The sequence below is a fragment of the Zonotrichia albicollis genome, chromosome 27 (assembly GCF_047830755.1).
Source record: "Zonotrichia albicollis isolate bZonAlb1 chromosome 27, bZonAlb1.hap1, whole genome shotgun sequence".
NCBI classification, from domain to species: Eukaryota; Metazoa; Chordata; class Aves; order Passeriformes; family Passerellidae; genus Zonotrichia; species Zonotrichia albicollis.
The window spans coordinates 2,519,726-2,542,116 of NC_133845.1; the positions used below are offsets into that span (position 1 = coordinate 2,519,726).

Here is a 22,391-nt window from a genome sequence, read left to right on the forward strand (position 1 = left end):
AAGTGGCTGAAAGTTGGAGTCACAAGGGCTTATATTGGAAATAAGATGTCCATTTTTCTAAGAGCTGCAATAATTAAGCACTGAGAGAAATCCCCAGGAAGGATGTAGAAAATTCTCTGCTGCTTGGCACCGAAAATCAAGATTAGAGGTCTCTCAAATGCCTGAGTGTGATGAGTGACACGCAGGGATCAGCAAATGAGATATTTCATTTCTCCCATTATTGTAATGATCCCTTGCAGGCTCAAAAGCCACGGGAAGAACCTTTTATTTCTCATAATCCACTCAGAGCCAGACATGTTCCTAAGGGCTGAAATTCTTGTATTTTGGGCAAGAAATAACAAATGGAGCTTTGCACTCCCAGCTTCCCTGGGGGTGTTCACTGACCAGAAATGTCTCTTTTTTTATCCCCTCAGCTTTGCAGCCAAACCTCCTCTCCTTCCCTCAGCAGCAGGGCAGCCTCCTCCTCTCCCAGCCCGGACCCAGCCTGGCCTCGCAGGTAAGGACACACCTGAGGGTGTGTAAGAATGTCGCAGACATCCTTTTTATGAAAATCCATTTTATGAAAATCCTTTTCTTGAGATTTTTTTCTTCTTGAGAAGCTGGGAGGCCTCAGGAACAAAATGTAAACAATGGTTATCTGCTGCTGTGGAATGCAACAGGTGGATCTGGGATTGGTCTCACATGGTTGTTTCTAATTAATGGCCAATCACAGCCCAGCTGGCTCAGACAGAGAGCCGAGACACAAACCTTTGTTATCATTCTTTCTTTTTCTATTCTTAGTTAGCCTTCTGATGAGAACTTTTTCTTTTATTCTTTTTAGTATAGCTTTAATGTAATATATATCATAAAATAATAAACCAAGCCTTCTGAACATGGAGTCAGATCCTCATCTCTTCCCTCACCTGACAACCCCTGTGAGCACAGTCGCATAAGAGCACACCTGAGTGTGTGTAAGAACACACCTGAGGGCGTGCCAAACTCCCCCTGCTGCTCTAGGGAGGGCAGATAGGCCAGGAAACATTCTGGTTTTCCATTTTTGTGACTCTGAGCATGTTTTTTGGGGTGTTTTGGACAGGCTGTGGGTCGCTCTGGCCTGCCTGGCTCCTCGGTTGAGCCCCACCTGGACGTCCCCCAGCACCTGCAGGTGGCAAAGCACCTGACCCCAGCAGGGGCATCCGAGGAGCCCAGCGACCTGGAGGAGCTGGAGAAGTTTGCAAAGACTTTCAAACAAAGGAGGATCAAGCTGGGGTTCACACAGGTGAGAGGGAGGGGATGGGGGAATTTGGGGCAGAGCTGTGTGTCGCTATGGGACACGGAAAAACACAAGCGCACACCGCTGTTCTCGAGGTGAGGAAAAAAGGGAAGTTTATTTTCTGGTTTTAACATTTATAGTTTCACTGAGGGTGACAGTGCCACCTCTCCAATGACACTGGTCAAACCAACAGCCCATCAAATTTCTCCTCCTCCATAAAGAAATGCAAAGCAATGAGTTATTTACAGCAAGTGTGTGAGAAAGTTCACTACAAGGTCAACATCAGAAGGCTTAGAAAATCTTAAAAAACCAGGGTGACACCTGTGGGTGAAGGAAAGGCTGGGTTAGGTAAATTTGGGTTATTTTGCAGCATTCCCTTCCAAATTCACAAAGAGAAAAACCCTTCCTAGCACCTCACCACCACAACCTCGATGTCTGCTCCTTCTCCAGTATTCAGGGATGGGGGCAGATTCCTGGGGGGAATAAATCCCCTTTCCCTGGCAGGCAGGTCATGGAAACAAGGCTGAAACTATCCTGGAAGCAGCATGAGGGGAAGTTTAGGCTACAAGAGGAATAAATCCTTCACTGATAGAATGACTGGGCTCTGGAATCACCTGCCCAAGGAAGTGGTGGAGTCACTGGGTATGGCACTCGGTGCCAGGGTTTATTTGATGAGGAGGTGTTGGGTCATGGGTTGGACTGGATGATCTCAAAGGTCACAGAGTCACAGCATCACTGGGTTGGATGAGACCTTCAAGATCATCGAGTCCAAGCCAGCCACAACACCTCAACTCAACCCTGGCACCCAGAGCCACATCCAGGCTTTGTTAAACACACCCAGGGATGGGGACTCCATCATCTCCCCGGGCAGAACATTCCAGAACTTTATCAGTTTTTCTCTAAAACCTTTTTCCTGATATCCAACCTTGGTTCAGCTTGAGAAGTCCTCTCCAGACTGGTTAATTCTGTGATTCTGCTGGGGCTGGGACAGCTGGGAGGGGTTTCCCTGTGCTCACTGTGGGGTTTGGGTGTCCCTGGCAGGGGGACGTTGGCCTGGCCATGGGGAAGCTCTACGGGAATGACTTCAGCCAGACCACGATCTCCCGCTTCGAGGCTCTCAACCTGAGCTTCAAGAACATGTGCAAGCTCAAGCCCCTGCTGGAGAAGTGGCTCAGTGATGCAGGTGGGTGACAGCCGGGCAGAAATGCCACTGGTGCCTTGGGAAGGCTGAGCTAGAACAGAGATTAGAAAGAGCTAAAGAATAAAGCAGGGATTTATTAAAATCTCCTCAATGGATCCACCTTGGGCAGCACAAGAGCCCAGCCAGGGCTGCACCCAAAATGAACCCAAATGGTCCCAAAATGAACCCAAGGTGAACCAAAATGGTCCCAAAATGAACCCAAAATGACCCAAAATGGCCCCAAAATGCACGAGCGCTCCCGGGGTCTCTCCCTTGGATCAGTTCTGTTCCATTTGCACCTTGCAGTTCATTGTCCCATTCCAGCTTTAGGTTATTAAGTCCCACCCTGCTTGTTTTTCTCTCTCAAATTCACCATCGTTTATGTTCTTGGGGCTGAGATTTGGATCATTTGTCCTTGGTGCCCAGCTGGAGCAGGAATTGTTTTGTCTCCCTGCTCTGTGCACAGAGCTCAGCATCCCCTGGTGTGAACCCAGATCCGCACACTAAAGAAGCACAGAACCTGAAAATCAAAAATAGAAAAGCTGAAACCTGAAAATCAAAAATAGAAAAGCTGAAACCTGAAAATCAAAAATATAAAATCCAAAACCTGAGGCATCACCACCAGCAGGAGAGGATCCATCCAGGACCCTCAAACCCCTTCAGCCCCTCGCTGTGGGAGCTGGAGAAAAGAAGGGGAGCAGCTGCTGAGGGATCAGGCCAGGGGGAGCAGCTGGAAAAGGAAGGATTTCACTGAGAGGAGAATTCCCCGGGGCAGCAGGGTTTGGGGTGGTGTCTGTGCTGACCTCACCCTTCAGGATGTCTGAGCCATCGGTCACATCTCAGCCACCCCGAGCCAAATGCTTTGGTCACATCCTCTTCTGTGTGAAATGAATTTATTGGAACACCCCTGGTCCCTGACAGAGCAGGCTGGGAATCAGGATCACAAAGGAAAAATGGTGTGTGGGTTAAAACACTTTTCTTCTTTGATTTGGGCAAGCTCATTGATGGATTTGGAGCAATTTTAATCATCATCAGAGGGAGGATCCACAATCTACAATTAATCTATTTTAGAAGGCACCTTTAATTAATTTAATAATCTATTTTAGCAGGCACCATTAAATTAATTTAATTTATTTTAGAAGGCGCCTTTGTTTCACAGGAAGTATCTGGGAATGAAAATAACTCATTATCTTCTTGGATATCTCATTTTCCCCTCCCTCCTCCCCCAGAATCTGCTCCTTTGGATTCCTCCATGAGCACCCCCAACTCCTACCCCTCAGTGAACGAGATGTTTGGACGGAAAAGGAAGAAGAGGACCAGCATTGAGACCAACATCCGCTCCACGCTGGAGAAGAGATTCCAAGATGTGAGGGGAAAATCTTTCTCTCCTCTCTCAGCCTGGCATTTGCAAGCCTGGGGCATTGAGTCCTGTCAAGAAAAGAGGGTTTTTTTATGGGTATTTATTTGATATCAGGTTGAAGAAGCAAAAAGAAAGTGTTAAACCCAAAGGAGTTCCCAATTATTTGAGTATGGGTTAAAAAATGCTTGAAGGAGTTAACAGGTAAAGTGTTAAACCCAAAGAAATTCCCCATTATTTCCCTGTTGAATGTTATTCTAAGGGAATTACAATTTTAGCACCACATTTCCCCATTATCACTGGGGTGCAGAGATGAGCTTTGGCCCAACTCTTTTCTTTGTGAGTTGAAGTGTCACAGGAGCTCTGTGGCCACAATGCCCCATTCAGCAGCTCTTCTGAGACCACAGAACTTGTTGCTCCAAATATTTTTCCTGAGCCCATTCAAAAGTTGAACCTTTCTTCTTTTTAAGCTCCAAGAATTTCAGGAAAAATCACTACAGGCATCAAACAGAGCTTTCATCAACAGGACTAAACTGTGCCTTGGAAATTTCTCCAATCAAAACTGTTCCTGAGCTTGCTTTTCCTTGTTTTTTCCCTCATATCAGAACTTGCTCAGTCCTCATCAGATCATTTTAGCAGCTCATTTTTAGCTGGTAGAAGTTTTCTGCAATGGGAATATTATCTTGGTAGATTATATTATCCACCTCTGTGCCAGGTAGCTTTGACATTTCTGAGCTTCAGCTCTGAGCAAACCCCACAGAGCCAAAAGGAATGAAAATAAATTACTCAGGGCAGGGTGGGCTCTGTTATTTCCCTTTCTAAATGAGCAAGGGAAGAGAGGCAATGACTTTTCTGTGACTTCTCTGAGCTCCTGTCCCCTGGATGGTGGCAGGGCCACCAGGCTGAGGCGAGCCCAGCTCTGATTTTGGTGCTGTTAAGCTCAAAGAGGGAAGAGATTTGTGCAATACCTGGGGCAGGAGCTGTGATTCATCTCCCCCCTGACTCTGGCAGGGCCGATGTGGGACCTGAGGCACTTTGTGCTTCACAGAACATAATCTCTCACCCAAATATTTACCCTCAGACTCAGACAGGGCTTTTGTCCCCTCCCAGCTCGCAGCCAACCCCACCCTTGTCCTCCCAGCAGCCCTTGATGCTCTTTGGGGCTTTTTAACTTTTGATTCTCTCAGCAGAACCCCAAACCCAGAGATCCCAGTTCTGAGGGGATTTATTGTGTTCTTTGGGGCTTTTTAACCTTTTGTTTCTCTCAGCAGAACCCCAAACCCTGAGATCCCAGTTCTGAGGGGATTTATTGTGTTCTTTGGGGCTTTTTAACCTTTTGCTTGTCTCAGCAGAACCCCAAACCCAGAGATCCCAGTTCTGAGGGGATTTATTGTGTTCTTTGGGCCTTTTTAACCTGCTGCTCCTCTCAGCAGAATCCCAAGCCCAGAGGTCCCAGTTCAGAGAATTCCTTGTGCTTTTTGAGACTTTTTTAACCTGCTGCCCCTCTCAGCAGAGCCCCAAGCCCAGAGATCCCAGTTGAGAGATCTCTGTTCAGAGATTGCAGTTCAGAGATCTCCTTGTATTCTTTGGGTTTTTTTTAACCTGCTGCCTCTCTCAACAGACCCTCAAGCCCAATTCAGAGCAGATTTATTGGGGTTTTTTGGCTTTTAAACCTTTTGCTTCTCTCAGCAGAACCCCAAACCCAGTTCAGAGCTGATTTCATTGTGGTTTTTGGGCCTTTTTTAACCTTTTTGCCTCTCTAAGCAGAACCCCAAGCCCAGAGGTCTCCATCTGCTGTTTGGGGCTTTTTTAACCTGCTGCCTCTCTCAACAGACCCCCAAGCCCAGTTCAGAGCAGATTTATTGGGGTTTTTGGGCTTTTAAACCTTTTGCTCCTCTCAGCAGAGCCCCAAGCCCAGAGATCCCACTTGAGAGATCTCTGTTCAGAGGTTGCAGTTCAGAGATCTCCTTGTGTTCTTTGGGGTTTTTTTAACCTGCTGCCTCTCTTGACAGACCCCAAGCCCAGCTCAGAGCAGATTTATTGGGGGTTTTTGGGCTTTTTAACCTTTTGCCTCTCTCAGCAGAACCCCAAGCCCAGCTCAGAGGAGATCTCCTTGATAGCAGAGCAGCTCTCCATGGAGAAGGAAGTGGTTCGGGTCTGGTTCTGCAACCGGCGCCAGAAGGAGAAGCGGATCAGCTGCCCCATGCCATCCCCCATCAAATCACCCATCTACAACTCCAGACTGGTGAGGGGCTCGGGATGCAGCCCCCGACTGCAATCCCACCCAGAATTTATTATTTTTATATGTATATTTATTTATATTTATATTATTTTTATATATTTATATATAAGTAATATATCTATATATTACATTATATATAATTATATATTATATTAAATATATCATTACATACTTATATTATATATTAAATATTTTAATATAATATATAAATATATAAAATATATATAATTTATTATATATATTTATTTCTATTTTTATATATAATTTATTATTCCATCCATTGACAACAATCAGCTAAATTATAACAATTCATTAAGCGATAATTCTGTTTATTGAAAAAAGTGGAAAGAATAGAAATTAAGTGATAAGTCTGTTTGTTGAAAACATTGGAAAGAAAAGTTTCCTAGGAGGAATTGATTAGTTTAATTGTAAGATAATTTAGTCAAATCATGATGCCATCCCCAAGCTTTTTCCCTTGAGATTGATGAAGAAAAGTCTTTCCCAAGAAAGGGAGGGTGAGGGGCTCGGGATTCAGCCACCTGAGCGGAATCTCACCCAGAATTTATTTATAATTTATATATATATAAAATATTTATTTATATTTTATATATTTATTTACTAATTTTATTAATTTTATTATTTTATATATATAATTTATTATTATTCCATCCATTGAAAACAATCAGCTAAGTTATAACAATTAATTAAGGGATAATTCTGTTTATTGAAAGCACTAGAAAGAAAAATTTCCTAGGAGGAATTGATTAGGATAATTGAGTCAAATCATGATGGTATCCCAAAGCTTTTCCTCTTGAGATTAATGAAGAAAAATCTTTCCCAAGAAAGGGATGGTGAGGGGCTTGGGATTCAGCCACCTGAATGGAATCTCACTCAGAATTTTTTTTAATATATATAAATATAATATAGATATGACATATATGTATAATTTATTATTTACATGAATCTAATTTATTATTATTCCATCCATTGAAAACAATCAGCTAAATTAGAGCAATTCATTAAGCGATAATTCTGTTTATTGAAAACACTGGAAAGAAAATACAAGTTTTCTAGGAGGAATTGATTAGTTTAATTGTAAGATAATTTAGTCAAATCATCATGCCATCCCAAAGCTTTTTCCCTTGAGATTGATGAAGGAAATCTTTCCAAAATTAATGGAGGAGGATGATTGCATCACTGATAACAATTAACTGCATTTCTGCTGCTTCTTTTAAGAGTTGCTTGGTGCCTTTGCCATTTAAAAGTGGCAGGAGCCTCCTCAGCGGATAAGAGATAAAATTTCAGAAATCCAAGATAAAATTCAGATTCTGCAGCTCCTGGCTTTTGGGATGCAGGGGGCTGTGCAGGGAGTGCAGGATGTGATTTCTGCCCTCTCTGTTCCTGCCCAGGTCTCTACCTCAGGCTCCTTGGGGCCCCTCTCCGTCAATCCCGTGCACAGCACCATGCCTGGGACTGGTGAGCCTTGGGGACCCTCCCTTCCCTCTTGTCCCCGACTCCTCCATTTCTGGGTCACATTTGCAGGATAATCTCAGTCAGAGCCTTGGCTTGGGCCGGGGAATGTGGATAGAACAGCCCAGCTGTGCTGTGGGGTGGGGTAAAAACATGGAAAACACCGGGCAAAAGGATATTTCCACAGAATCCTGGGCTGGGATGGTCAGGTTTGGGAGGCAGGCACAACTGGGAGCCAAGTAAAGGGTGGGTTAGAGTCAGATATCCTTGGAGAGATGAGATTCCCAGATAGAGGAGCAGGGGACATTCCTGGGGCTCCACAGTGCAGGGAATCAGAGCCAGATAAAGGGTGGGTCACGGTCAGATCTCCTTGGAAAGCTGAGATTCCCAGATACAGGAACAGGGACATTCCTGGGGTCCCCCACCTTCCCCAGGGCAGGGGCAGGGAATCAGAGCTAGATAAAAGGTGGGTTAGAGTCACATGTCCTTGGAGACCAAAATTCCCAGATACAGGAACAGGGGATATTTCTGGGGTCCCCCCAACTTTGCCTAGGCCAGGGAATCAGAGGAGCCAAATAAAAGGGTTGGTTAGAGTCAGATCTCTGTGGAAACCAGAAATTCCCAGATACAGGAACAGGGGAGGTTTCTGGGGTCTCCCCAACCTTGCCCAGGCCAGGGAATCAGAGGAGCCAAATAAAAGGGTTGGTTAGAGTCAGATCTCTGTGGAAACCAGAAATTCCCAGATACAGGAACAGGGGAGGTTTCTGGGGTCTCCCCAACCTTGCCCAGGCCAGGGAATCAGAGGAGCCAAATAAAAGGGTTGGTTAGAGTCAGATCTCTGTGGAAACCAGAAATTCCCAGATACAGGAACAGGGGAGGTTTCTGGGGTCTCCCCAACCTTGCCCAGGCCAGGGAATCAGAGGAGCCAAATAAAAGGGTTGGTTAGAGTCAGATCTCTGTGGAAACCAGAAATTCCCAGATACAGGAACAGGGGAGGTTTCTGGGGTCTCCCCAACCTTGCCCAGGCCAGGGAATCAGAGGAGCCAAATAAAAGGATGGGTCAGTGTCAGATCTCTGTGGACACCACAATTCCCAGATACAGGAAAAGGGGACATTCCTGGGGTCCCCCCCCACCTTTCCCAGGGCAGGAAATGAGGAGGGCCAAATAAAAGGGTGAGTTAGAGTCAGATCTCCTTGGAGAGCAGAGATTCCCAGATACAGGGACAGGAGACATTCCTTGGGTCCCCCACTTTCCCCAGGGCAGGGAATCAGAGAAATCAGAGCCAGATAAAGAGTGGGTCAGTGTCAGATCTCTGTGGAAACCAGAAATTCCCAGATACACAAGCAGGGGATGTTCCTGGGGTTCCCCAGGGTGGGAACCAAGGAGCCACGGGGTGGGCATGCTGGGGCAGCAGGAGGTGCCAGGCTCACGGTGCTCTGTCCCTCACAGTGACATCCTCGTGCTCCCCAGGGAACTCCAGCAGGCCCTCGTCCCCTGGCAGTGCCCTCCATGCCAGCAGCCCCGGCGCCGCCCAGAGCAACTCCAAAGCTGCCATGAACTCCTCTGGCTTCAACTCTTCAGGGTAAGGCTGAAAAACCCACAAAAAAAAAAACCAAAACCAACCCAGGACATCGGGGAAAACACCAGGATCTCAAGGAAGAACAGGAAAACCTTTAGGGATTCCAGCAGTGTGGAGTGTTCCTGTGTGACCTCTCACAGACAGGGGGGGATTGTTGGGGGACAGAAGTGGGATTTGGTGATATCTGAACAAGATATTTAAATTTGAACTAGGTATCTCAATTAGAAGAGAAAGTGTTGCCCAATAAGTTGGATTGTGGGCTAGACCCAACCTGTAAAATACAGATTTGAATCCAGATTTGAAATGCTAGGAAGTGTCCCCATTCCTGTCTTCATACAAAATCTGTTAATTTGTGGCTCTTAGAGGGAAAAAAAAAAACCAACAAAATTGCTTCTTGTGAAAGCTCTCAGAGTCTGACCCAAGTGGTCAGGCTTCAGAATTTGATCCAGCATGTTGAAAAATACATTCTGTCCAAAATGCAATGCCAGGTCTAAATGTACCAAAGGTTTGAAAATTGTTGTGTTAAAAAAAAAAAAAAAGTGGGTCCCTTCCAGCTGAGGATATTCTGGGATGCTCAGGAGTGGCAGGATGTGATTTCTGAATTTTCACTCGCTGCAGGATGTGCTGAACAGGGTCAGGTTGTGTAGTGGTGTTTGAGGGTCCCAGGATGAGGGAAAAGATGAAAATCTTGACTCCATGTTTCAGAAGGCTGATGTATTATTTTATGATATATATTATATTAAAATAAAATTATACATTAAAACTATACTAAAGGATAAAAGAAGGGATTTCATGAGGAGGCTTGAAAGGAATAGAAAAGAATGATGATAAAATCTTGTGACTGCTCACAGCCTCGACACAGGTGGCTGTCATTGGTCATCAAGTAAAAACCATTTAACAATTCTCCAAATCACATTCCAAAGCAGCAAAACATGGGGAAGCTGAAACTTCTCAGCTTCTCAGGAGAAAAGATCCTGGGAAAAGGATTTTTCATAAACTACATCTGTGACGAGGTTGAGAGGGAAATCGGGATGATTTTTTACTCCGAGGTGAAACTTTTTATTCATTTATTAATTTACTTATTTATTCGTTGCTCCGTGCTGCCCACAGCTCCTGGTACCGATGGAACCAGCCCACCTACCTCCACTGAGAGCTGGAGCAGCGAGGGCAGGAGCAGCTCTGCCTCCAGGCCGTGCAGCACCCACGGGTGATGCTCGGGGCCTCCAGTGCCTTCCACGGCCGCCTGCGCCAGGATCCGCCAGCAGCGGGGCTGGGCCGGGACTCAAACTGCAGCCCAGCCCCACGGTGGCACTGTCCCCTTCCCCAGCCCCACAGTGGCACTGTCCCCCTTCCCCAGCCCCACAGTGGCACTGTCCCCCTTCCCCAGCCCCAGAGTGGCACTGTCCCCCTTCCCCAATTCCCCAGAGTGGCACTGTCCCCCTTCCCCAAGCCCCCACAGTGGCACTGTCCCCCTTCCCCAGCCCCACAGTGGCACTGTCCCTCTTCCCCAAGCCCCCACGGTGGCACTGTCCCCTTCCCCAAGCCCCCAGAGTGGCACTGTCCCCTTGGCCAAGGCCCCACAGTGGCACTGTCCCCCTTCCCCAGCCCCACAGTGGCACTGTCCCCCTTCCCCAGCCCCCACAGTGGCACTGTCCCCCCCTCCCAAGCCCCCACAGTGGCACTGTCCCCCTTCCCCAATTCCCCACAGTGTCACTGTCCCCCTTCCCCAGCCCCACAGTGGCACTGTCCCCCTTCCCCAAGCCCCCACAGTGGCACTGTCCCCTTGGCCAAGCCCCCACAGTGGCACTGTCCCCCTTCCCCAGCCCCACAGTGGCACTGTCCCCCTTCCCCGATTCCCCAGAGTGGCACTGTCCCCTTGGCCAAGCCCCCACAGTGGCACTGTCCCCCTTCCCCAAGCCCCCACAGTGGCACTGTCCCCTTGGCCAAGCCCCACAGTGGCACTGTCCCCCTTCCCCAAGCCCCCACAGTGGCACTGTCCCCCTTCCCCAATTCCCCACAGTGGCACTGTCCCCTCCTCCCAAGCCCCCACAGTGGCACTGTCCCCTTGGCCAAGGCCCCACAGTGGCACTGTCCCCTTCCCCAAGCCCCCACAGTGGCACTGTCCCCCTTCCCCAAGCCCCCACAGTGGCACTGTCCCCCTTCCCCAGCCCCACAGTGGCACTGTCCCCTTCCCCAAGCCCCCACGGTGGCACTGTCCCCTTCCCCAACCCCCCACAGTGGCACTGTCCCCCTTCCCCAGCCCCACAGTGGCACTGTCCCCCTTCCCCAGCCCCACAGTGGCACTGTCCCCCTTCCCCAAGCCCCCACAGTGGCACTGTCCCCTTCCCCAGCCCCACAGTGGCACTGTCCCCTCCTCCCAAGCCCCCACAGTGGCACTGTCCCCCTTCCCCAGCCCCACAGTGGCACTGTCCCCCTTCCCCAGCCCCCACGGTGGCACTGTCCCCTTGGCCAAGCCCCACAGTGGCACTGTCCCCCTTCCCCAAGCCCCACAGTGGCACTGTCCCCCTTCCCCAATTCCCCAGAGTGGCACTGTCCCCCTTCCCCAGCCCCACAGTGGCACTGTCCCCTCCTCCCAAGCCCCCAGAGTGGCACTGTCCCCTTGGCCAAGCCCCAGGGTGGCACTGTCCCCCTTCCCCAGCCCCACAGTGGCACTGTCCCCTCCTCCCAAGCCCCCAGAGTGGCACTGTCCCCTTGGCCAAGCCCCACGGTGGCACTGTCCCCTTGGCCAAGCCCCCACGGTGGCACTGTCCCCTTCCCCAAGCGCCCACAGTGGCACTGTCCCCTCCTCCCAAGCCCCCAGAGTGGCACTGTTCCCTTCCCCAAGCCCCAGAGTGGCACTGTCCCCTTCCCCAAGCCCCCACAGTGGCACTGTCCCCTCCTCCCAAGCCCCCAGAGTGGCACTGTCCCCTTCCCCAAGCCCCAGAGTGGCACTGTCCCCTTGGCCAAGCCCCCACGGTGGCACTGTCCCCGCCGCTGTCCTCGCATGGCTCCTCCGCTTGCAGCACCGCATCCTCCCGGGCAGGGCTCCTGTGCAGGACTCTCCTCTCTCTCTCTGTCTCTGTCTCTCTTTTCTCTGTCCCCCCATGGCGTCCCAGGGGTCCCCAAAAGGAAGGAGGGTCCCTCCTGCTGTCCCTGTCACGCACAGCCCCCAAACTGAGCCGAGGTTTGAGTTCATTTCACCGCAGCCCCGTGGCTGGGTGGGAGCCTTGGTTTGCCCCCAAGGCTCTCCATCCACTTGCTTTGCTCCTGCTCCCTTTCTAAAGGTGCTTTTTTGTTGTTTTATTTTTCTTCCTTTTTTTTTTTTTTTAATTAAGTATTTTAGAGCCTTCTTATTTTTTCCTTTAAAAAAAAAACAACAAACAAATAACCAAAAAAAAAAATTGTCTTTTGCAAAACTTGTGTCCAGGTCTTGTTATTGCTGGAAACCTTGGGGGAAATTGGGATTTGTGTTGATTTACACAAATGAATGGGATGAAAATGAGTCTTGACCTTCTCTTTTTAATTTTTTTCCTCTTTTATTGGGTTTTATCTGATACCAAATAACAACAAGCATCTATTGAGATGCCCTCTGGTCTTTGAGCTGGAAGGAATTTATTTTCTGTTCTCTGTTTTTGTGCTCACATACTATTGCTTGAGGTTGGTGTGTGCAAGTGGTTGGGAATTCCATAAGATTCCAAAGGAAAAGTCAATTTTCACAGCCAATGGTTACAATTCCACTCTTGTGTCTCCTTTCTTTTTAATTAATTTTGGCTGATATGGGTATTTAAGATTTGCAGATAAGGACAAATTTAAACACCGATCTGAACCTTTGGGCCACTCTGTCTTATTTTACTTCCTGCATGACTTTGGAGAAAGGACTTGATCCCTGATAGGCAATGATGATGAAAATCCAATTTCCTTCTCCCAGTGCTCAATTTGTGCCAAACTGCAGAATTTAGGAATTTATGAACTTCACAGCTGATTCTCCTGCCACCCATCACTGAGGACATTTATTAACCCAAACCCCTGCACTGCTGTAGTTTCCAGCTTGCTTCCACTGTGAAAATTTTAAATTATTTAATAGATTATCAGCAGTTATTTCCACAGTGAGCTCTGATTGTCTTCATAACCTTGACCTTACCCAGGAATTCCTGAATTAACTCCTGGGAGCTGAGCTGCAATTTGTATTTTGCCTTCAGAGTCAAGTGACCTGGTCCAGGCTTGCAGAGGTTTGTGAGCCCCGGGATCAAAAGCGATTAAAAATAAAATTAAATCAGCCATTTCCAATAATCTCTTTACAATTTACTGTACATCCACATGCTCTTAGAGCCTTGAGAAGATACATTAAAATCCAAATTTGCCTTCTGTTCCAAACCATTCCATTTGGTTCTCAGCAATTCCTCCAAGTCATTTGCTCCCACCTGCACGAATTTTGGAATAATGTTCCAAAAACAAACACAAACTGGGAGGGAAACCACCAATGTGTTAAAAGCCGAATAACAGCACCTGCATGTGAATATTTAATTAAAAATTAAAATTAAATCAGCCGTTTCCAATAATATATTTACAATTTAATGTACATCCTCATGCTCTTAGAGCCTTGAGAAGACACATTAAAATCCACATTCAGTTGGATTTTAGGTAGGCTTCTATTCCAGACCATTCCATTTGGTTCTCAGGAATTCCTCCAAGTCATTTGCTCCCACCTGCACGAATTTTGGAATAATGTTCCAAAAACAAAAACAAACTGGGAGGGAAACCACCAATGTGTTAAAAGCGGAGTAGCAGCACCTGCACGTGAATATTTCCACTGAGATCAAGGCCAAGCTGTGCCAGGCGTTGTACAAAAACATCCTGAGGGTTCCTCTCCTCCCCAAAGTTTACAAACACAACGACAAATCCCTGGCATCTATTGATAAACTGGCCCCGAGTGGGAAAACAAACAGCAGCAGTTTGTTTGCTCCACACAAAGCTCCAGCTGGAAGGGGAAGAGCTTCGCTCCCCTGGCACCCAGGAACGATTCCAGAGAGCATCTGAGGGATTCCAGAGCAGCAGAGCAGGAAATTCCAGCTTTCCAGGAGCGGGAGTCACCTCCCACGGCCACAGGGAACAATGCAGGTCCCTGTGGGAACTCGGTGACCTCCCGAGCTGAGCCTGGAGCTTCTGCCCCTCTCCAAGGCTGGGCTGCCTCATAAAGTGACATTCAGCAGTGCCCAAGTTCAAGCAAGGCTGGGGAGAAGTGGAAAATTAACAATTTTTTGTTGGTATTTAATATTTTTTTTATTGTTCATTTATTTCTTTCCACCTGTGAGGAGAGGGACTGCAAACTGGGGGGAATATTCCCCATGGAATGTGCCTGGAGCATCCCAGTGCCTTGTCTCTCCAAGGAGAGCTGCTGTGCCTGGGCTACCTCATAAATTGACATTCAGAACTTCCCAGGTTCAAGCAAGGCTGGGGAGAAGTGGAAAATTAACAAATTTTTGTTGGTGTTTAATTTATTTTATTGTTCGTTTATTTCTTTCCACCTGTGAGGAGAGGGACTGCAAACTGGGGGGAATATTCCCCATGGAATGTGCCTGGAGCATCCCTGTGCCTGCCCCTCTCCAAGGAGAGATGCTGTGGCTCATAAATTGACATTTAGCACTGCCCAACATCAAGCAAGGCTGGGGAGAACTGGAAAATTAACAATTTTTTGTTGGTATTTAATTTATTTTATCGTTCATTTATTTCTTTCCTCCTCTGATTTCCACCTGTGAGGAGAGGGAGTGCGAGCTAGGGGGATATTCCTTGTCCTTCCCAGGTTTCCTTGTGGCCTGAAGGGAGATTTTGAGCATTTCTCAGTGCCCAAATGATGATCCCTCATCGTTCTTGATGCCCCCAACCTCGGGATTTCCAGCTCTGGTAGAACTGGAATGGATCCTAACAGTCCAATAAAACATTTTAGCTTGAATTCAGGCTCAGCTTTACAGATGCTCAAACTGCAGTGGGATCCTCTTTCTCTGTGCTGGGGGTCCTGCTTCAAAATGGTGGAAAAGGAGACAAAAATCAGCAAGTTTTAGCTCAACTATAAAAACAACCTATAATCCATGATCCATTTAAAAGGATATTTGAGTGTATAACTCACAGGAGCATCCTGCGGAGTGCAGCACACTCAGGAGATCTCATTGGGAAGGGCTCTTGACCTGTCAGTGGTTTCACTCCCATTTTCAATTCAAAATTCTAGAAAAGGAGACAAAAATCAGCAAGTTTTAGCTGAGCTCTGGCTGCAGGGGAAATTTGGGTTGTTTTGGGGACACAGTGTCAGATTTTAAAGCAAACTGAGTCAGGGATGACACAGCCCTGACACAGCACAGCCCTGTCCTGTTACTCACTGCCAGCCACGAACTTGGCCCCAGCTCAGCTCCTGCCTCGCTCATCCTGTTCTGCGCCTTCTGTGTCACATCACCCGAGTGTCCAGCACCACTCCCAGCCCGGCCTGAACCCTCCTCATCCTCCTCATCCTCCCCTCCCTGCAACCCGCACAAACGGAGAGAGATTGGAAGAAGACTCCAGGACACTCGGCAAAACAATAGAAAAATAAACAAAAGGAAGAAAAGAAGATAAAGAGCACCAGCACCTCCCATCCAGCCTCATCCAACTTTATTCTCCATCACCTCCGAGTCCCTCCTCATCCTCCTCATCCTCCTCATCCTCCTCATCCTCCCCTGCCTGCAATCCGCACAAAGGTGCTCCCTGTACTCCCACCTGAGAGAAAGATTGGAAGAAGGCTCCAGGACACTCAGCAAAACAATAGAAAAAAATAGAAGTAAAGAAGATAAAGAACGCCAGCACCTCCCATCCAGCCTCATCCAGCTTTATTTATGTGCAATCCGCACAAAGGTGCTCCCTGTACTCCCAGCTGAGATTGGAAGACTCCGGGACCCTTGGCAAAAAAAAAAAATAGAAATATAAATAAAAGGAAGAAAAGAAGATAAAGAGCACCAGCACCTCCCAGCCAGCCTGATCCAGCTTCATTCCCCATCACCAGGGAGGAACACGCCCAGCCGAAATAAAGTCTGTGCTCTCCGGGACGGCTCCAGCCGGGCGAGCCGGGGCTGGGCGGAGGTACCGAGCGCTTGTTCCCGCTTCCCCCGCCCCGTTCCCCTTCCCTGCCCGGCCCTGGTCCTGCCCCGGGGGCGGACAGGGATGCTCGGAGCGGAGCTGCGAGCTCCGGGGCAGGGACAGCGGGGCAGGGACAGCGGGGATGCGGCGGAGCATCCTCGGGAGATGCGGAGGGGCCGGGCCGGGCCGGGCCGGGCCGGGCCGGGCCGGGCCGGGCTGGGTGGGCAGGGCTGGGAAGGGACGGGCAGAGCTGGGCAGGGCTGGGAAGGGACGATAAAAAGCTCCCGGAGCTCTGGCACCGCCTCCCCGCCCGGGCAGCCCCAGCCGGGCGCAGGTGCCGGGAGAGCAGAGCCGGAGCGGGGTGAGGATTTGGGGTTTTGGGGTACCCCCGAGCCGCCATGGGGATGGGGTCTGGTCCGGTCCCTCCTGCTGCCAAAGCGCCTCTGCCCTCAGAGGGAGGGCTGGGGTTGTGGTTTGTTTTCCTTTTGGGGAAAGCTGGAGGCGGCGCTCACGGCAGAGGGACCGGGTTTGTTCTGCTTTTTGTGGGGTTTTTCCCCAGGCTGTCCGGGATTTCCGTGGGTGGGCTGGGTGCTCGGGATGGGCACGGCTCTCTGCCCTGCTGACGCTGTCCCTCGTGTCCAGCAGGATGGTTCCCATCGCCCTGGAGGTGAGCTGCAGCTTTGCCGCCTGGCTGTGTCTCTACAGCTGCCTCTGCCGCTGGAACCGGCAGCGCTCCTGCAAGTGGAGCTGTCGCCTGGTGACCCTCCTGCACGGGCTCATTGTCACCTGCCTCTCGGGCTATGTCCTGTTCCTGGATGGCCCCTGGCCCCTGACCCACGCAGGTATGGCTGCAATCCCACCCTCACCTGAGCTCACCTCTCACAGGTGGAGGTAGGGGCTGATTTCCTCTCCTCTCACAGCTGTGTGTTTGGGGCCAAATTTTAATTCCACTGCTTCTTTTTCCACCACTTCTCACTGTTAATCCTTTTATTATTTTAATTTTTGTTTTTTTGGCTTGTCCGTGTACAAATTGGAAGTTTCCAGGTTGGCAGCTTGAGTTTATCGCAGCATCAGGTGTAGCAAGGCATGAAGAACAAAGTGTTTTTACATCTTGAAGGGTCCAATAACTCCTGAAATTCATCTGCAGGGTTTTGCTGTGCTTAAATCTCAGATGGTGCTGCTGATGGAGATCTGGCTGTCCTAAAAGGCTGGAAGGAGAAGGGAAGCAGCGGTGGGGCAGGATGGGATGGGTGTGCTGGGCAGGCTGGGGTGTGAAGGGGAAGCAGAACCAAATATTGGCACCTAATAGTGCCAAATAATTCCTGGCACTTGGATAAGGCTGGAAATTCAGGAGGAGAGAAGCACAATCGACCTGTACTGGTCTATAAAGCAGAAAAATAGAAAATCTTACAATAGAAAAATCTTAAATAAAACCCTGAGCTTATGCCCGTCTTCCATTCCAGGTTCACCAAACGCCCCTCTCCAGGTCCATGTGCTGGGCAGGCTGGGGTGTGAAGGGGAAGCAGAACCAAATATTGCCACCTAATTCCTGGCACTACTTGGATAATGTTGGAAATCCAGGAGGAGAGAAGCACGATTGATCTATAAAGCAGAAAAATTGAAAATCTTATAATAGGACAATCTTAAACAGAACCCCCATCTTACTCACACCTTCCATTGCAGGCTCACCAAACACCCCTCTCCAGATCCACCTAATAGCGCCAAATAATTCCTGGCACTTGGATAAGGCTGGAAATTCAGGAGGAGAGGAGCCCTATCGACCTGTACTGGTCTATAAATCAGAAAAATAGAAGAAAACTTAAATAAAACCCCAAGCTTATGCACACTTTCTATTCCAGGTTCACCAAACACCCCTCTCCAGGTCCACGTGCTGGGCAGGCTGGGGTGTGAAGGGGAAGCAGAACCAAATGTAATACATATATTAGGTGGCTCCTAATAGTGCCACCTAATTCCTGGCACTTGGATAAGGCTGGAAATTCAGGAGGTTAGACGCACAATCGACCTGTACTGATCTATAAAGCAGAAAAATAGAAAAATCTTAAATAAAACCCCGATCTTATGCACACCTTCCATTGCAGGCTCACCAAACACCCCTCTCCAGATCCACGTGCTCTCCCTGACCTTGGGCTACTTCATCTTTGACCTGGGCTGGTGCCTGTACTTCCAGACCGAGGGGGACCTGATGCTGCTCCACCACACACTGAGCATCTGCGGCATGATCCTGGTGCTGGGGCTGGGCAAATCGGCCACGGAGGTGAACGCCGTGGTGTTTGTCAGCGAAATCACCAACCCCCTGCTCCAGACCCGCTGGTTCCTGCGGGAGATGGGCTCCTACCACACTGCCCTGGGCACGCTGGTGGATTTCCTCTTCGTGCTGCTCTTCCTGGTGCTGCGCATCGGGGCGGGAGCGTGGATCGTGTACGGCATGGTGACGTCCCCAGAACCCAACTGGCTGCTCAAGGCTGGGGGCCTGGCCATGTACGTGGTGTCCTTGGGGTTTATGGTTGAAATCTGTCGCTTTGTGAGGAGGAAATTGTGGAAAAAAGCCCCTTCTGTGGATGCATGATCGCGTCAGGAGTAGCAGTGCACCTGTGGAAACTGCTTGGCTGCTCGTTAATGGGTTGTAGAGGATGATCCCCTGGCTGCTGGAGCTTGTTCCTGTGAAAAGAACTCCTAAAATGACACAGAACTGACTTTCTGCTGCCCCTGGAGGAGATGGATCAGTGCCAGGAACATGGACAAGCTGAGAGATTTGAGTGGGAACTGAGGAGCCTGGCACTGATTCCCTGAGTTCTCCAGCAACACCAAAGATGGTCAACCTGCAACCAATAATTGCACAGTTTGTACGTTCTGTCCTCATTTCCAATGCAGAGTAGAGAAAAAATATGAAAAAATCCCAAACATTTTCCTACCAGTGGGACTGGGTAAGGGGCAAAGACTTCCTGAGCCTCACCCTCCTTAATAATCCTGGATTTGGGCAATGTGTAAATACTCGAGTGAAAGACTCTGAACGAGACTGAAGTGCTTGCAGGGTGTAGTGGAGTTGTCCTTTGAGTGTGAAGTGATGGCACTCAAGGTGAGGCAGTGTTTTACCTCCTTGTTTTTAATGACGCATTTCCTTTACTGCTTTTTTAACACTTCCATCGGGTGCTGATCTCAGAGCAGAGTGATTTCTCTGGGACTGACTCAGGCCCTCACAAACAAAGGTCAGGAATTAGAATTATGCCAATAAACTCCATGAGCAGGTGCTGGTCTGGGCTGGGATTGCTTAAGAAGAGTAATCAGGATTTTTGTGGGAGAGGGAGGACAGTGAAGATCCCCCCCGGATGCTCTTTCTGTTCTGGGGCTGGCTCATTTGCAAGCTGAATTCATGGCTAATGAGTCAAAAATGTGATTATTTCCAGGAATGTTTAGGCACCAGCAGGTCTCAGAGCATGTGACAGTTCTTTCATTTTCTTTACCTCTCAGAATCGTGTTCTCACCGTTTCCCTGGGGTTTTAATGTGAATTTCCCTCTGTTCAAGGCCACAGTTCAGATTTAGCTCCTCCAAAAGCCTCGCTGAGAGCTGAGAAGCGAAAGCAGGGGTGAGGGAGGGGAGCAGTGGGGACGCGGCTCCTGCACTGCCTTTATCTCTGAATTTGGCTCTGTTCAGGGCAGATATCAGCCTCTGGCTGGGGCTCCTCAAGGTGCCTGGAGAGATTAAAAAATAACCTGAAATAACCTCACTTTGGGCACGTCCGCTGAAGGCATTGCAGCTGTGAACCCGGGCGAGTTCCTGGGCCGATGTTTTTTGGGACAGCAGGAGCCAGAGTGGCCTCCTGAGGTGTGGGCACCTGCCAGGCTCTCTGTGTTCCTTCCAAAACCTCCTCTGAGTCATGGAACTTCCAATAAAGTCATGTTCTCCTTTGAAAAAGAACCGATGGCCGCGATGTTCTTTTGTTCTGGGTCTTGAGGGGAGGCTGAGGATGCCAAAGCCACCGGAGCATTCCCTCTGTGCAGCTCAGGAACAGAGAGGTGCTGAGGAAATGAGCCCAGGCTGGAGCTGTGGGGCTCAGCTGGAGCTCAGGTTTGTGAGCAAGGCACCCACAACCTGCTTTGCTCATTAATCGGTGCTGCAGAGGGATGGGGAGCCCCCAAACCGAGTAGTTTTCTCCCCATAAATTATAACAATAATAACTTAAATTCTTTTCATGCCCTCCTCCATCCCAGGGGTGCTTCTGTTTTCTCTCTGCCTCTCTGGTTTCACTGGGGCAGTGCCCAGTTCATAAGAATTGCAGGGTAATTGTGGTTCTCTTTTCTTAGAGAAGCAATCAAAAGCATCTTGGGGGTTATAAGGTGTGGGGGCCTGAATATATGTTGTATTGTAAGACCTGTGTGGTTCTGAGTTGCTCCAAACGAGCTGCAGCTGCAGGGTCCTTAGTTGGGCAGCAGCTGTAGCTCGTGAAGGTAACTGAGATAAATAGGGGTGGGTCAAGAGCCCAAGAGGAGCCCCTGAGAAGATAGAAAGGACTGTGCTGCAGAGAATGGAGAAGAGCCCCAGCAGAGAGGCGAGAACAACGCTGCAGCGAAGATTACAACAACTGGTGACCCCGACGTGATGAAGAACACACAACCAAACATCAAAAGAAGGTATGGAATCCCCCGGACAGCTGAGAGCTGTGGCAGCCTGAGAGCTGGGACTTTGGAATATCAGCCAGAGAGCTGGGACTATAGAAGATAGGACAGCTGAGAGCTGGGACTGTAGAATATAATATGGCCTTTAAGGAAAAGAGCCTTGGAACATCTAAAGACAGCCGGGAGCTGTGGCAGCCTGAGAGCTGGAACTGTATGAGTATTGTCATTGTATAATTGTTAAAAGAAAAGGGGGAAATGTGGGGGCCTGAATATATGTTGTATTGTAAGACCTGTGTGGTTCTGAGTTGCTCCAAACGAGCTGCAGCTGCAGGGTCCTTAGTTGGGCAGCAGCTGTAGCTTGTGAAGGTAACTGAGATAAATAGGGGTGGGTCAAGAGCCCAAGAGGAGCCCCTGAGAAGACAGGAAGGACTGTGCTGCAGAGAATGGAGAGAGCCCCAGCAGAGAGGGAAGAACAACACTGCAGCAAAGATTGCAACAATAAGGTGCCTTAACTCACCACTGAGTGGCTGTTTCTGGTGGTTTCTGCTCCTGCTGGGCCAGGGCTCTGCTGTGTGGAATTGGGGAGAGCCTGGATTGGTTTTCAATGAGAAAATCCTCTTATTTCAGCTGAAAGACAGCACTGGAGAGTATCCCAGGGCACCCAGACTGCTGGTGTGCAACCAGAGTCACCTGGGGAGGGTTGGTGTAAAATGAGTGCCCTCAGGTTCTCATCTGCCACATCTCACCCAAGGGTAAGTTTAGTGCTGAACCCTCTAATGTGTTGATAGAAAATCACCCAGCTCCACTAGCCCACTGTATTTCTTATTTCAAATAATGTGATTTTTCGTGCTTTTAATCTTTCAGATATCCCTGAGGGCTTTTCCAGCCACAAAAGCTGAGTTTTAGTAGCATTCTATTGAACTCCCAGGTTTCCAGCTCTAGTTTATTCCCAGTTTAACTGTGGACAAGGAGTTTCCCAGTGTGGGTAAGATAATAAATACATTCCGATAAGATAATAAATACATCCTGTGATGCTTTTCAGTGCTGTGAGCTCTGGTTACAGCTCCAGGAGGGCAGGGGGAGACTGTGGCTGCACTAAATGAGGCAGCAGCGTGCAAACAACCGTCTGCAGAGGCTCCTGCCCTGAGCTGTTTTGCTGAACTCTGTTCATCCAGTGCAGCCCATTGAAATGGCTGACTCTGCACAAAGCAAACAGGAAAATTGGTGTATGAAGCTGCGCCTCACTTCTGGTACAATCCACAGGGAGAGGGTTTCACTTGCTGCCTTGCACCTCCCCGTGCAAAGTTTATGAAAAAAAAAATCCTCCACAATTTCTGTGTGTCCCACGTCCTGCATGAAACGATCTGTGCGTTGTTAAAACGCTGAGTGCTCCTCTGTGAACGTCTCTGTTTTTCTTCCTGGCTGCTCACAGAATCTCACAGTGGTTTGGGTTGGAAGGGACCTTAAAGATCATCTCATCTTATCCCAAAAATCCCGTTTCTATCCCAGGTTGCTCCCATCCGTGGTCTTGGGCATTTCCAGGGCGGGCACAGCTTCTCTGGGAATTCCCTCCC

The 22,391-nt window shown here is 49.0% G+C and overlaps 2 protein-coding genes across 4 annotated transcripts in view; both read left to right on the forward strand.

Moving 5' to 3' along the window:
• Positions 1-10,420, forward strand: part of POU2F3 (POU class 2 homeobox 3) — a 52,636-nt gene extending 42,216 nt beyond the window's left edge. Inside the window, 8 exon segments of the mRNA XM_074559654.1 lie at positions 414-496; positions 1,076-1,258; positions 2,294-2,435; positions 3,662-3,798; positions 5,873-6,034; positions 7,441-7,507; positions 8,952-9,084; positions 10,192-10,420. Coding sequence (XP_074415755.1) covers positions 414-496; positions 1,076-1,258; positions 2,294-2,435; positions 3,662-3,798; positions 5,873-6,034; positions 7,441-7,507; positions 8,952-9,084; positions 10,192-10,231 — 947 coding nt within the window. The 3' untranslated portion in view covers positions 10,232-10,420.
• Positions 10,421-16,088: 5,668 nt separating this feature from the next.
• On the forward strand, positions 16,089-22,083 carry LOC102062383 (TLC domain-containing protein 5). Of its 3 annotated transcripts, none has more exons than XM_074559505.1 (3): positions 16,089-16,185; positions 16,828-17,024; positions 18,282-22,083. In XM_074559505.1, the coding sequence occupies exons 2-3, from the start codon at positions 16,829-16,831 to the stop codon at positions 18,767-18,769; spliced, it is 684 nt and encodes a 227-aa protein (XP_074415606.1). In that variant the 5' UTR covers positions 16,089-16,185; position 16,828; the 3' UTR covers positions 18,770-22,083. The 3 variants fall into 3 exon arrangements, with proteins under 3 accessions (XP_074415606.1, XP_074415604.1, XP_074415605.1); XM_074559503.1 differs by lacking the exon at positions 16,089-16,185 and adding an exon at positions 16,437-16,543 and having other exon boundaries at positions 18,282-22,081; XM_074559504.1 differs by lacking the exon at positions 16,089-16,185 and adding an exon at positions 16,478-16,543 and having other exon boundaries at positions 16,825-17,024.
• Positions 22,084-22,391: the final 308 nt, after the last annotated feature.

Bases quoted from the DNA above. Each gene is read 5' to 3' on its own strand.
- LOC102062383 (XM_074559505.1), top strand. From the start codon at position 16,829: ATGGTTCCCATCGCCCTGGAGGTGAGCTGCAGCTTTGCCGCCTGGCTG. The intron at 17,025-18,281 runs GTATGGCTGCAA...CTTCCATTGCAG, and splicing joins CTGGCCCCTGACCCACGCAG to GCTCACCAAACACCCCTCTC.